The sequence below is a fragment of the Argopecten irradians genome, chromosome 15 (assembly GCF_041381155.1).
Source record: "Argopecten irradians isolate NY chromosome 15, Ai_NY, whole genome shotgun sequence".
NCBI classification, from domain to species: domain Eukaryota; kingdom Metazoa; phylum Mollusca; class Bivalvia; order Pectinida; family Pectinidae; genus Argopecten; species Argopecten irradians.
This window is the reverse complement of record NC_091148.1, coordinates 866,427-880,836: the sequence shown is the minus strand read 5'-3', so window position 1 is coordinate 880,836 and position 14,410 is coordinate 866,427. Positions and strand designations below refer to the sequence as shown.

General features: G+C 35.9%; 1 protein-coding gene across 1 annotated transcript; it reads right to left on the bottom strand.

Annotated features, from left to right (window-relative positions):
* Positions 1-1,339: 1,339 nt before the first annotated feature.
* LOC138309246 ((S)-phenoxypropionate/alpha-ketoglutarate-dioxygenase-like) lies at positions 1,340-5,051 on the bottom strand. The gene is made up of 2 exons (XM_069250399.1): positions 4,904-5,051; positions 1,340-3,652 (listed from the first exon to the last, which is right to left on the bottom strand). Exons 1-2 carry the CDS (start codon positions 5,027-5,029, stop codon positions 2,312-2,314), a joined length of 1,467 nt encoding a protein of 488 aa, XP_069106500.1. The 5' UTR covers positions 5,030-5,051; the 3' UTR covers positions 1,340-2,311.
* Between the last annotated feature and the right edge of the window lie 9,359 nt (positions 5,052-14,410).

The following is a 14,410-nucleotide window of genomic DNA, read 5'->3' as shown; positions in this document are numbered from 1 at the left end:
GCGGTGGATTTTTTCGAATTTATTTCAAAATGGCGGGATATTATAGTTGTAAAATTGCAATAAAACGTCGAGGTATGAAATAAAAATACTCTTTCATAAGTGGATATGAAGGATAGGGATATTCTACCCTTGGGATCACAAAATGTTGCAAAACCCTCGGCAAACCTCGGGTTTTACCACATTTTGTGACCCTCGGGTAGAATATCCCTATCCTTCATATCCACTTATGAAAGAGTCTTATAACCTATAGTCACTTCAGATCATTAACTTGACAGAGTTGGGAATACAGTGAAGTTTGAAGTCTGTAAACTCGAACCAAGAATACGTATAATAATTGAATATCACTATAGAAATTATTCGCTGTAATGTTAAACTACCTGGCCAAATTCTACTGTGACTATGGTGTTTGTTGTGTTACAGTGGCATATACTTCAGTTTTACCTTGATATACGTACTCCAAATGTGGCATGTGCACATACTATAGGAATTTCATGTGAAATCCGAGAGCAAGCATACATTTCGATACAATACTTGCCTATAGGTACCGCAAAAATAAATGAAAACAATTATAATATTGAAACCTCAATCATGCGAGACTTAGCATACATTTATCTACTTGAAAAGATCTTATTCATAAAACATGGACGTTGTGGTGAATATTAAGTAATGGCTCTCAATGTTTAAACCCACGGTTAATCTAGTGGTATATTGCATGTCATCAGAAATAAGCGAATCAAATGTCTGTAAGCATCGTAGCTAAGATTTGTTTATCTGTTGATGCGAGATTCATTAATTCGTGTAGTTTGAAAACTGCAATCCTAGCTGTTAATATGAATAATCAAGATAGTATGTGTACTTATTGTGATACCAATGATATTGGTGATGAATTCCATTATTTATTAAAGTTTCCGTTTTTGACCATTGAAAGGAAATTATATATTAATGAGTACTATTACACCATACCAAATATCATAAATTTTTTACAGCTTCTGAACTCAAAGAATATAAAAATAATGAAAAATATATGTAAATCTATCAAAGTTATGTTTAAAAAAGTCATATAATTTGTCCTCCTTCTATGTTGCATTTCTTGACTGTTGTAAATATGTTTCTCTACACAATGTATTTTGTAAAGAGACTAATAAAGTTTGAAGTTTGAACTTATTATACGATACATATTGTTTTGTTTCTTGTTTTTCTTTTTTTTTTGTAATGTATATCATACTTTGTGTTGTATTGTGTTCTCCGCCATCTTGTACATATGTAATATGTTGTTATATGTATGTTTATTGTAATCCTATACTCGGTTTTCATGTCGAATAAAATGAATTGAATTGAATATGCTGAACTGTTTTTATTCGACAAATTAATATGCAGAAATATTCTAAATGTTTCAGGGGAAAATGCAGCTGTTCAAAGTCATGCTTTTTCGCCAATAGCCAATAAAGCTCTTGTCCTTGCTATTGGATAACATATTGCAATTGACTGCTACCAGTTAATGACCGGATTTGAATTTTAAAATATGACAGGCATTGGTTCATTTTATCTTGAAAATGACTGCTGTGGATCACGTTACCCAAATATTGAATTAGTGGAGGCGTCGTAATTTATACAAATGTAAGCAGTGCAATTAAAATTGTAAAACTTATAGGTTTGAGTCTTTTTTTCCCACAAATCTTTATTTTTTGTCCTACAGCAGTGGACTGAAGTAATTTCTCGCTTGTTTTCTATCTTTTTGTTTTAAGTTTCTTGTAGTGCATATAACAGGAGTATATATTGTTACGTTTGCGAAATGTAATTTACAGTCGAAGTATTTATTCCAAAATCAGAAAGGATACAATGCTTGTTACTAATTTTGTGTGTTCGAATTTTTAATTGCAATATACGTTGAAAAATAGCAGTTGAGTTTAGGTGTGCTCTGGATTTCCACTATTCTTATTAGCTAAAACATAATATAGGTCGATAATAATAAGGTATTGACTCCATGAGTCGATTTTTAGAAACAATCAAAAATCAATATTACTATTGTAGCGTCGATATTGAGTTTGTGAACTGACCTTGTTCTGCAGTTCCTCAGGGTGGTGTCCTATGGCCGTCTTTATTATCAGGTACAGTTTTTATAGCAAACTGATAAAAAAATAAATTTCCTCTGATTCAGTCAATATGGTGTCATACTACCCTGATAGAGTATATAATAATTCTACGCCATATTTACATCAACAAAGATCCGTAATTAATAAACACTGGTTGATTCCGATAATGTATGTTGCTATTCATCTGCAGACTATATTGTTATTTTATAAAATCGAGTTCAAACATAATCTTTCTGAACCCCACAAAGCGGGAATACATTGTACTTCCGTCTAATCCCGTCAGACCACGTGATCACGGGTCCGGGGTCGGACCCTTTCTTGGTTTTTGGTGCACATGGGAGATCGTACCATTCTCCTAAGGGTCCAATTACTACACATTCCTCAGGCCCGTCGTGGTCATTGGGCTGTTCTACATTCCAGTTCGTGTAATCGCTCTGAGTTTCTCCCCAAAACACAACCTCATCACGTGGGTTTGTTCCATTTGTCCAGTGCGGAACTCCGGTGCGTTCGATGATTCTCTTGACAACGCCAGACCAATTTTCATTCCAAATAACCGCTAAATCAGCATTAGAGTTAACTCCCTTGCATCGTTGCCTGGCAACATCTCTCGCATCGAAGATCCCGTATCTCGGGTAAAACACAGAGTCTTTCAATGAAAATATGCAATACCCATCTTCAAATGGGGCAAAATTATCGCATTCGTAATGAACAGATGTTTGTTTACTTGGATCTTTCGTCCCGCGGACAGTAGACCGATGCATCAAACGAAGACCTGATATTTCCACTGCACTTTGTGACCCCGGACCAGCGATGTGAGCAACTGAAGGGTTGTTAAGAAGAAGTAGGTCTCTAGACCTATATTGATGTGTATAAATCAAATTAGATCCCAGGATTTTTGTTTCAAGAATATCCTGAATATACTGCGTCTCGTCTTTGGATAAAACTTTCTCCTCTCCATTTTCTAGTTTTTGAATGTAATTTCCCGATAGTATTCCCAGGGCTAACATGATTGTGTCTTCATTTCTATTTGGGTGTTTGTATATCAAGGGATTCACAACACTTGAGTTATGTCCACTTACGAAATAGATCGTATCTAGAAATGCTCTTTCCTCTGTATTGAACATATCGACTATCTGTTTTAATGGTGCGACCAAGGTAGGGCCATTTTTACTTGCATTGACACAGTATATAACTGTAAAATCATGTGGAATAGCGACGATATTTCCGTCTACGTGCCATCCTTCTGTGCCTTGACCTTGCAAACCCTCACTGGGGTCATTTGAGAAATAACCAAGTCGAGCGTCTGGTACCTTTGGATGAAACTTCCGGTTAACAGCAGAAGTCTCTACAAATGGCGTGCCTAAGAGTTCTGTAAATCTGATTTGGTCCTGCCAGCTTAGATCTTGGTCTCGAAACAACAAGAATTTGTACATATATGCTTCCTGACGAAGGGCGCTTGCACAGCTTGCATCAAGAGAAGATAGGTTTATGTTGAGTACTTCAGCTCCAAATACGTCCGTCACTGGCCGCAAGGTGTAGCCACATGTTGGGAAGTCAGCCTGTACAACAAAGAGCAGATATCAATGATAAGGCCTCATCGAACTCGATATCATCGCGGAAGGTTCTTTTTCTCTTTCATTTTTTTTTTATTCTCTATATTTGTCGCAAATAATATACAAGTATTACAATGAAAGGCATAGAAATTAAATAGAATTAGTATGCATTAAAAAAAATAACAAGTGTAAATTTCTGTACAAAAACAAAGATTATTGAGAGAGAAAAAAAAACGAAAGCAAATTGTATACATAACAATCACTCATCCTTTCTTACGAGGAAGGATCTAAGTGTAAGTTTTAATTTAAATTAGTATTTTAATTGTTTAGCAACAGCATAATAATCGTTTCTTTGTTTGTTTGATAGTTTGATTAAAATAACGTCCTATTAACAGCCACGGTCATGTAAGGACGGCCTCCCATGTATGTGGTGTGTAGTGTGTATGAAGTGCGATTGTATGTTGTGGGAGACTGTATAGTGGATGCTGCTGAAGACAAAAAGCAACTATCCCCATCCGGCCACATTTTGCTAACGATGGACGAACCAGTCATCCCACTCCCGTTGTGCTGAGTGCTAATTAGAAGCAGAAATATAATACTCGACCAGCATTGTGCGCTTTGGAACTTCTAAAGGAAAACACCCAGCAGAACCATCTGCCTGGATATTTCCAATGACTTATAGGTTAGGTATTCATTATATTATACTGTAACTCGCGTGCAGGATATCAACAGATCTACATCATGTGGTCCTGCGATCATCGAAGGAAAGAATAAGCAATTAAAAAACAATCAGCGATGTGTGACATTCAGAGACGAACTAAAATGCAGAAACCAATATCTATGGAGGCCTTAGGAAGATGAAATAGTTTTAGAATGTAAGGACGAAAATCATTTAAATTGTAATTCATGATCAGGTTATGTTGAAGAATAGATTTTTTGATGAATGATACTATGTGACGATCACGGAAACAGCTTTTGTAATATATGTCCAGTCCTTGATAATGCTGACATGTTTATTTTTTAAAAGATAAATTGATTGAGATGGTCCAAAGAAATTGATATCAAGCGTAAAACATTGAAGAGGACATCATAGATCGTAACTTGACATACCATCTAACAATTGACCAGTTGACATTCATTATCTCATAACTGCCAAGTGAGTGTCAGTCCATTTCACATACTTGCTTAAATGTACATAATTATGTTAATCGTTTGCTGTGCACAATGAAAAATAATGTTCTATGTAAATACACGTACTTGACATCCACCTTCCTGTTTCTCTCCGCCCACCCATGCGTTTGTGGGTGGTCCACTGCAGTCTTTTGCCGAAGTGGTCACAAGAATGACTAGTAAAGTAGCCAGTGTCCACGTACATCTCTCCATCTTGCATGAAACCTACATCTACACTGATAAAGCGACTGATAAGATAAATTAGACGCGAGCCTCTACTTTATGCAAAATCATCCCATCAAATGAACCCTGGGTCAAATAGATAAAAAGGTAGGCAAATGCAAATTCTTAGTTCATCAATATGTTTTTGTACATTTTCAGTTCATTTTCTTTGAAGACATTCCCTTGGTTTCCTATGAATGTTTAAGCAAACTGTATCTAACCTAAGATCGTTGATTCCATGGTGGGGACTTTATTTTTAGTAGCATATCTTAAGAAGTAGCGCATTCGCCCATGTTGCTCACTTGACATTTGTCCGACTGAGCAGAACCACACGGATTTTCACAGGGAACTCAAGTCTTATCCAGTCTGACCACTCCTTACCTTCAGTCTGACCATTAAAGGGGGGAGGTGTGTGTGTGAAGGATTTTTATTCATTTTTTCTTTACGTACATTCTTAATTTCAAATACATGCTTTCTAACTTGCATTGTCAGCTTTAAATAGACGATATTAATTTATGACCTTATATCTACATTCACATGCAACTTCTACTACATAAACTAACCAAAGCAATGTGAAGTCTATGGTGACACCCAAAACGTTACCATTATGACGTCACTTATGTTGACATGGTTACGTCACCTGATCATTGTCAAAATGACTGTTCCATCTCTCTGCCCTGCAGGTAGGGCGTTAGAATTGTACCTGCTGCCCCTATTGCATGATCGTAAAAGGCGACTAAATTTAGGATCTTATCTTTTCTTTCTTCCTACCTTACTATATTCTTCCTAACGTCTCCCTTGACATCACCTCACTTTTGGCCTTGAGTTGATCGTTCGTCCCTGTGAGGAAGGCTCTGGGTTATGTCCCCTGGCCGAGACACACCAAAAACTATAAAAGTGGTAGTTTCTGCTCCTGCTTAGCCCGTTGTCAATATAATGTGACCGGGTGTGGTGTGTTGCTTGGTGTCTTCGGCGGCATGCTTCAGTGTTATAGCACTATAAAAAGGGCAATAGTTCCACTATACAAGAAGACACAACATGAATATACCGCAGTCTCCCAAAACACGCACCTCGCACAACATACACGCAACACATCGCATACATGGGAGGCCGTCCTTACATGACCATAGCTCTTAATAGGGCGTTAAAATAATCAAACAAACAAACTGTTCAATCTTGTCGATTAAATCGTTATTGATAAACATTTTTCCTTGTCTAACTTAAAAAATGTTAATGTAAGACCCCAAAAATGAGTTAATAATGTAAATATACGTATTAAACTATCGTCCTTTGTCATCTGACAGAGCTTTACAGACCATCGTCTCATAATGCGCTAGCGGGCATTATGAAGATTGTTTGCAAAGCTCTGGCATCTATATAGACCATAGATGCCATAGAAAGACAATGATCAAATAAATGCAAAACTTGCATATACACAAGTACACCGAGCAGACCTAACATTGGGTCATACTTATATAATTAACTTCCCGGTATTATCTACACCTTTTATCACCTAATGTGCTATGATTAGCCCCCTTAGCTGATATGGTATCTTTTGATGTATTTATTTATGTTCGGAACACCTCGGTTAATTATGACGGGACACTTGGAAAGCCTCGGATGTAGCTATCATACAGTGATGTTTCCCTCTCTCTGTCTGTCTGTCTGTCTGTCTGTCTCTCTCTCTCTCTCTCTCTCTCTCTCTCTCTCTCTCTCTCTCTCTCTCTCTCTCTCTCTCTCTCTCTCTCTCTCTCTCTCAATAACCATATTCGCATGTCCAGCAAAAGGGACAAGCATGTTATGTCAATAAGAGTTGATAATCATGTAAAATAAATAATATCAGTCAGATTGAATTACAGATTAGTGTCCTCACTCCGTATACGTATCCTACAATATTCCATGAGGGGACCTTTGACCTTTCTACAGATAGGGCCTTTGGTTGAAAAAGGCGACTAAATTTGAGAACTTATCTTTGTAACTACACAAACGTCCCACGACCCACGATTGATTGCCCTATGCTACATTACGATTACACAGGCTATATATGTTCAGGTCAATTTGACATGAAAAAATCCAGACCTGAAATTTACCTGAATTTACCTGAAGGCATTATGCCTGTGTAGCGTAATTGAAAAACTGCAATTGATGGTTTTAGAGTCGATATTGGGTGCTAAAATATATGTTAACAATTCCATGATTTATTTTGAATTGGGACGTTTTCGTTTTTAACGAGAAAGATTTGTATTGTTAAAAATTGGCTTCATTTATGGAAGGCTGAAAACTGCATATTGAGCGCTTTTTATGATGAATTAATTTAACTTAATATTAAAAAGCCTAATTGCAAAGACAAGAGGGTATGTCATTTGAAAAACGATTTATATTCATTTGGTTTTGGTGATATATGGTATGCACAAAGCGTTCCATATGAAAAATATTTTTATTGTTGTATAAACAACGTTTACATGACATTTGTATTCAAGAAATGAGAACTAGTTTAGAAAGTTCTTCAAACTGCATTATATATAAACATTGATGTTGATAAGCGTATTATACAGGATTATCTCATTATTAAACCATTAACTTTCAAAATAAAACGAATAATATCCAAGTACAGATTATGTCCCCATTCTTTGAACGTTGAAACTGGTAGATACATCGGTATCTCTAGACCACAGAGGTTGTGGACTTTTTTGTGATAGCCATGAGGTTGAAGATGAAGCCCATTTTATTTTATTATGTCAAAGGTATTTAGATTTAAGAGTAAAATATTTAAAACCGTAACATTATCATCGACCGTCTATTTTCAAAATGATCGAATTATTTTGTAGTACCAATGTAAAAACTTTCAGAAAAATTATGGTAAATATTTAATTCAGGCAACGGCTAGAAAGAAGAAAGTTACTATTAAATAGTTAAGCAGTATATCTGTATACATATGTAAAACATTGTATTAAACACAGCTTTATCGTAGCAAATTGCACACAGGATTTCTCATTACGTGTACCCATTGTCTTCTCTATGCTATTAATTAATGTAGTTTGAAAACTGCAATTGTAAATTAACTGTAATTAACACATATTTTGTTTCATGGCAGAATCATTAACACATGCTTTTTGTAATGTATAACATATTGTGTTGTATTACATTGGCTGTGTTCTCTGCCATCTTGCACACATTTAATATGTTGTCATCTGTATGTTTATTGTAATCCTATATACTCTTTGCATTCGGAATAAAATTAATTGAATTGTATAGCGTTGTGCAATCAACCGCAGCCCCACAACGTTAACGATGAACTAAATATCTAATCTACCTTTCTTCCTAACGTCGCCCCTGACACCACATCACTTTTGGCATTGAGTTGGTCATATGAGCGCTCGTCCCTTTGAGGAAGACACTGGTTTCTGTCTCGTGGGTACAATTTCGTGAACATTCCTTAACTTTAAGGAATCCCTTAACTTAAAATTGTCGATAGGAAAATATTGCAGATTTTAACGAATGCTCCTTAGTTGAAGTTTTTTCCTCAATTGCTGTAATGCTTTCCTATGGAGAATTTTCAATTAAGAATTTCCTTAAAGTTAGAAATGCTAATGAAACTCGACCCAGGACGAGACGCTCGGTCGTAATCTTTATATAAGGAAGTGGGACGACTGGTTTGCCCGTTGTCAGTATAATGTGACCGGATCTGTGTTTTTTGGTGTGTTTGAAGGCATTTTTGAGGGAGAAAACATTATAATTTCATTATTCACAAAGAGACACCATACGAAGATACCACAGCAAACCATTGCAAACATGGAGGCCGTCCTGCATTAACCTTAAGAGCTAGTGCTCATAAAGTGAAATTAAGACAAACGCTTCTGAGTTCCTCAACCGAGAAGACAATAGCGCAACGTTACCTGGTAAGTGGGACGCAACAAATGTGACGATGGAGGACAGAAGCAGACACGAGTATTAACGGACTAACTACAATATATACATCAAAAAGCCTGGTGTATCACATACCATACGACAAAGTTATTGCATTAAAAGTTAAGAAACGTGTCAAAGCCGACAAAAACGTTAAAAGGATGAGTGTATTCGAAGCAAAGTTCGAAAAGCATAAATCCATCGCCATTTTGAAATCAGTGTAAAACAAATAACAGACAAACATCAACAAAATATGGCAGCTCAAAGAGACGCGACCACTGAATGCTTGTTCAAATGAAGTTTTCTGAAAATTGTGTTTTAAATCTTTTGCTGAAGTACAAAGTGTGTATTGGTATCAGACACTTGTTATTACGTTGTATCCGATCGTTGTATATCAAAAGACACTAGTGGTGTTTTACAACATTGTAGTTTTGTCTTCTCTGATGAACTTGCAGATGCTACAAGAGCCGTTTGGGTCATTTGGTAAGAAAATTGATCCCCAAAATATAGGAAATCGATAGCCCGTCAAATCAACACATTTTCTATATGGTTCTTCAATACGCATCATTGTCTGTCACGAAGTAATCGCAACCTGGAACTTCTTTGAGGCAGGTCATGGCTCGTATAATGACATCAGTGGTACCACAAAATTAACAGCATGAAGACGAGACCAACGGGACCGCTAAAGTCGCCATTCAAGATGTTGAATAATTTTTAATTGGGCAACCGTTTTACTCTGGCAGCCATAGTAAGAGTGCGGGCAAAGACACGAACGAATTGGAACACTACGAGAATACAGGTAAAACCAATTCAAAGACATCATGAAACTTCATGCAGTTACGGCCCATGACGGGATTCTTGCCGTCAGAGAACCGTCTTGCTATAGCGATGTACGCATTGATATAACACAGGATGTAGTTTATGACAGAGACATACAATGCGCATGAGTCAAAATACTATATATTTGCTAATATTCGGGGGGATTTAATTTCGCTACATTCATGAATTCATCCAAATTCGCAAGAAATGTTACACCCGAATGACTACAGCAGACAATCAGCAAATCAGAGTATCTACATAGGCTACAGGCTTGGCAGCATTGATATCGCGGACGTGGTGGGTGACAGTGAAGATGTTGTCTTTGGATGCGAACATCAAATGTGAACAGGTGTGTGTTTTGGGAGACTGCGGTATATTCGTATTGTGTTTTCTTGTATAAAAAAAAAACTTTGTTTTTCCAAGCTTTGTTAGCAATGATAAGTGAGGTTGTATCTATGTATTTTCGACATCCAAGATTATAGGAATGGTCGAAGAACCACAGTAAAAATTATAATTATCCTATGCGCTAAGAAAAGTTTAGTCAGGCCAAACAAAAATAGTAATGGTACTTCGAGCTAATCAAGTTCAACTGGAATATATATATTGTAGTTTTAAAAATGTGAAAATGAAAAAAAATTACCATTTTGAATCCATCAGGTACAACGAGTATTCGTATTAGTCTTTTTTTTTTCTTTTTTTTTTTTTTTAATTTTTGGCTAATTATATAAATATTACCAGAATATTTCGCGTGCATTGTATATCTTTAACTTTCACTCTGTATTATCTGTAAGGTTGTAAGAGTTATCGCCCTTGATTGTCTACTAAGCAATTATTAGATTTTCAATTTTGTGACAATTTTTGTTTTTGTTTTTGTTTTGTTTAATCAATCTTTAAAGATTATGTTTGCAAATACAAATATATCATATACATGTAAAATTACAAAATAACATGTTAATATACCTGCAAGCAGTTGGCGAAGAATTAGCTAATGTTGTAGCCGAAAAGATATCACCTTCTGTCTAAAAGTCAGACAGAATGTGATATCTTTTCCGCTACAACAGTAGCTAGCGAAGAATATAAGTTACATGTACGTGCGTTCCAAACAGCAACCGGATTGCGTGGGTAACCGCCTATGAGGATTGTCTAGCTAGGCCAAGATTCACATACACTGATATATCATTAAAGTGAGCTTTAACCATGTATAACTATCCTCTGTCGTCAGCAAAGAGATTGTTCATACGAGTTTCCAATTTCTGATTTAACCACCATATTTTTTCATTTATTACTACTCTACATGTTTAAAGATGCCCCACTGCCGACGAATGTTAGTTTTACTCCACCAAAAAAAGCAGCAGGCGATTTAGTATTTATTTTCAGATGCAGAAGTTACATAATTTACACCAATGCCACCATCGAAAAGTTTGAGCTTCTAATCTTACTTTAAGCTAAAAATATCAAAAAGAACGGATATACTGGTTTCAATCTCCGAAAACATACACATCTATTTTTTTAACTGATGAATGAATTGCATTGCTATAATCCGGTACGTCAAAATGCTTGTGATAGTCCCCCGTCAAATCAAGGGAACAAAGGGAAGTAACTGTGATAGATTTGAGTTTTTGTATCGTCTGCACACCTGACATATGTTTCTGGTTTAAAGGCCAAATTCTTTTCCGAAACGGAAAAAAAGTTAAAAACAACAGGAACAAAAGAAAATGTCTAATGATTGTCTAAAATGATATTACAACACCAAATAAATGCAATATCCTCTCCGTAATCTATGTTGACAGTGAAGATTCATTTCGCTGTTTTGCCGTCTGGTCCAGCGATTCAACTAACGCCAGGTATTTAGGACGACGGCAGGAAACATAAGATGATCCGCGTTATGAAAATAAACATTTTGTTTTTTTAATTAAATTTCAGAAGGTGATGATGAATGTGTTAATAATGGTAAATTCCAAAATGAGCCTGACAAGTGTGCCAGAAATCATTGCTTGTTGAATTTCATGACAAAAGTTGATGATTACAATCGTTCTGTAGATTATCCTCGATACTCCAGGGGTTCCGATCACTAACAATCTCTACACCCTAGACTATCTCATAGTAAATCTGTAGGCAACAGAATAGAACAGGTAATTTAGTCCTTTGGTGCACATCAAAAGAGCTGTATACCGATACACTGTTGGTGGACTGTGTTGCTTTGAAGTTGGGCGTCGCTCTCTCTCTGTTGTAGTGTAGTCTTCAAAGGAATTTTTGCTGGCCTGTGATTGGTTCAGATTTTCTTCTCTGAGCTTCCTTCAATTTACTATGAGATAGTACAGGGGTGAAGAGATCGTATGTGATCTGAACCTCAGGAGTATCGAAGATGTCTGTAGAAAGACAAGCTCATATTATTTTTTTTTTAATTACCAAATGTATTTTTTCTGTCTTACATTCTCCATCAGTGTATTTTTCCTCAAAGTAGTTAATAAAAACTATTTTATAAAGCTATTTTAATATAGTAAATAATCTTCTATTCTTTTATGTAGCCATTGCTTAAATTTTTATACAATGTATGTTGGTCTATGATTTAGAAGTATACATGCATACATACTTCTCATATACGTCCTTGGTATATGTAAGAAACTGTGACACGAGTTTTCATATAACTTTACTTTAAATATATTTTATCGTTAACACAAAAGTATCAGGCACAAGAACATATGTCTCCGAACATTATGATATATAATACAGATAAACAATTCAAGTAATGTAAATATATTAAATGTAATAATTATTATAATTATTATGTATTAAAAGGTTTTGTAAGTTTAAAGCTTATATGCATGTTTCATATCCCATCTACCATGTACATGTACATACATACATGTATATATGCCAGGGGCGGATTTAGGTTTTGAGGTTAGAGGGGGCGTGGGACAAAGCAAATCAGGCGAGGGGTCTGGGGGCCGCCTAGGCCCCCAGAAGCTCTCGAATAAATGGTGCAAAATCCTGCATTCTGAGGATTTCATGAACACATTTTCCAGAAAATAATTGAAGCCATTTAAGGATGTTTATTTATGGTTTTCGTGTCAAGTGTCATATTTTTTTATTTGAAGTTTTGATTTATTTATTTTTTACTTACAGAATTGCAATATCAAAATCTTAATATTTATATGGACATAAAGCGAAGAAGGGCGGGGGTCTGGGGGCCGCCTAGGCCCCTAGAAGCCCTCGAATAAATGTATACTTTTTCCAAAAAATAATTGAAGCCATGTAAAAATGTTCGTTTATTATTTTGATGTCTAATGTCATATTTTGAATACAAAGTTACAGAATTGCACTGCCTAAAATCTGAATATCTATTCATAGAGGCACGAAGCAAAGAAAAGGATGGGGGTCTGGGGGCCGCCTATAACGAATATACGTACCCGGCCTACTATGTCTTTAGGCCGGGTACGAATTGGTCCCTATGTATCGTAGTGGAGCACTGCCTCCGAAAATCACTCGGGCACAATTTTTCATACTTTTTTGAAGGTTTTGAAGTAATAGGGAACAATTGTAGCTCTAAAGAAGAGATCATTTTCAGTCTAAAAGTCTTTTGAGCTACAATATTGCAGCTAGGGGTCGCCTATCGAAGGTTTTTATAGGACTAATGAAAGTGTATGTGAACTTTTTTAACGATATAAGCTTTTACTTTTATACATTATCTGTCAGATTAGATAATTCATTTTCCCTAACTTACACAATCTTCATAATTCGTGTATTGGACAATGAAAGAAAAGAAGGCTAGTGGTCTTGTCTATGGCCATACGGTGCCAGGAACCATTGCTATCATCCTGTTTTCTAATAGGGAGCCTTTTGTCATGTGCATTAATTTTTTAACATCGTTTGCCTATCTTATAACATTATCATTAAGATATGTTTTTATTGAAACAAAAAAGGAAGGCATCTGGCCATGGGGTGCACCTAGACCCTAGAAGCTCTCATTCTCTGTCGCATTCCACTTTTTTCTTTACAAACATAAAAAGGCTTCTAGAAGCATTCGGCGTCAGTAGTGATCTTGTAACTGGCGTTTTGAAAGTACGCACACATTTGTGAATTGATAGTAGGATTTAATACAGGACTTTAATGCTGATTCAAAAATGTGTAATATATCATTTACAACCTGGAAAACGAAGGGCATGACATATAGTCAACCAACGAAGACTCATGGCCAGCTACAATTCCTTCCACCCACCCCCTCCCCATTTTCTTTTATTGCTAAGGATATCGAGATATAACCTGTCAATATTGAATATTAATGACAATAAATTATCTAATATATTGGGATTTTATCGGTTTTTGTTTTTTTTTGTTTTTGAAAAAGTAAATACTTGAAGGGATTTACATTGTACCTTTTAAGCGATGGAGATAAAACCTTAACTTACACGAAAAAAAATATATAATTATTCCATTGCGCCTGGATACAAGTATGTTCATGCATGTATGTACCACAAAGTCGAATACATTTAGATTTTAAAATGATAACATCAAACGGTAAAGGTAGGATATGGAGCTTTCTGTCTAATTCCCACTCTATATCTAATTCCTTAATTTTTTCCCTTTCTCCCTCTTTTTTTTCTTTCTTCCTTCTTTTCCTTCCTTCCCCTCTTTCTTTTCCCTTCT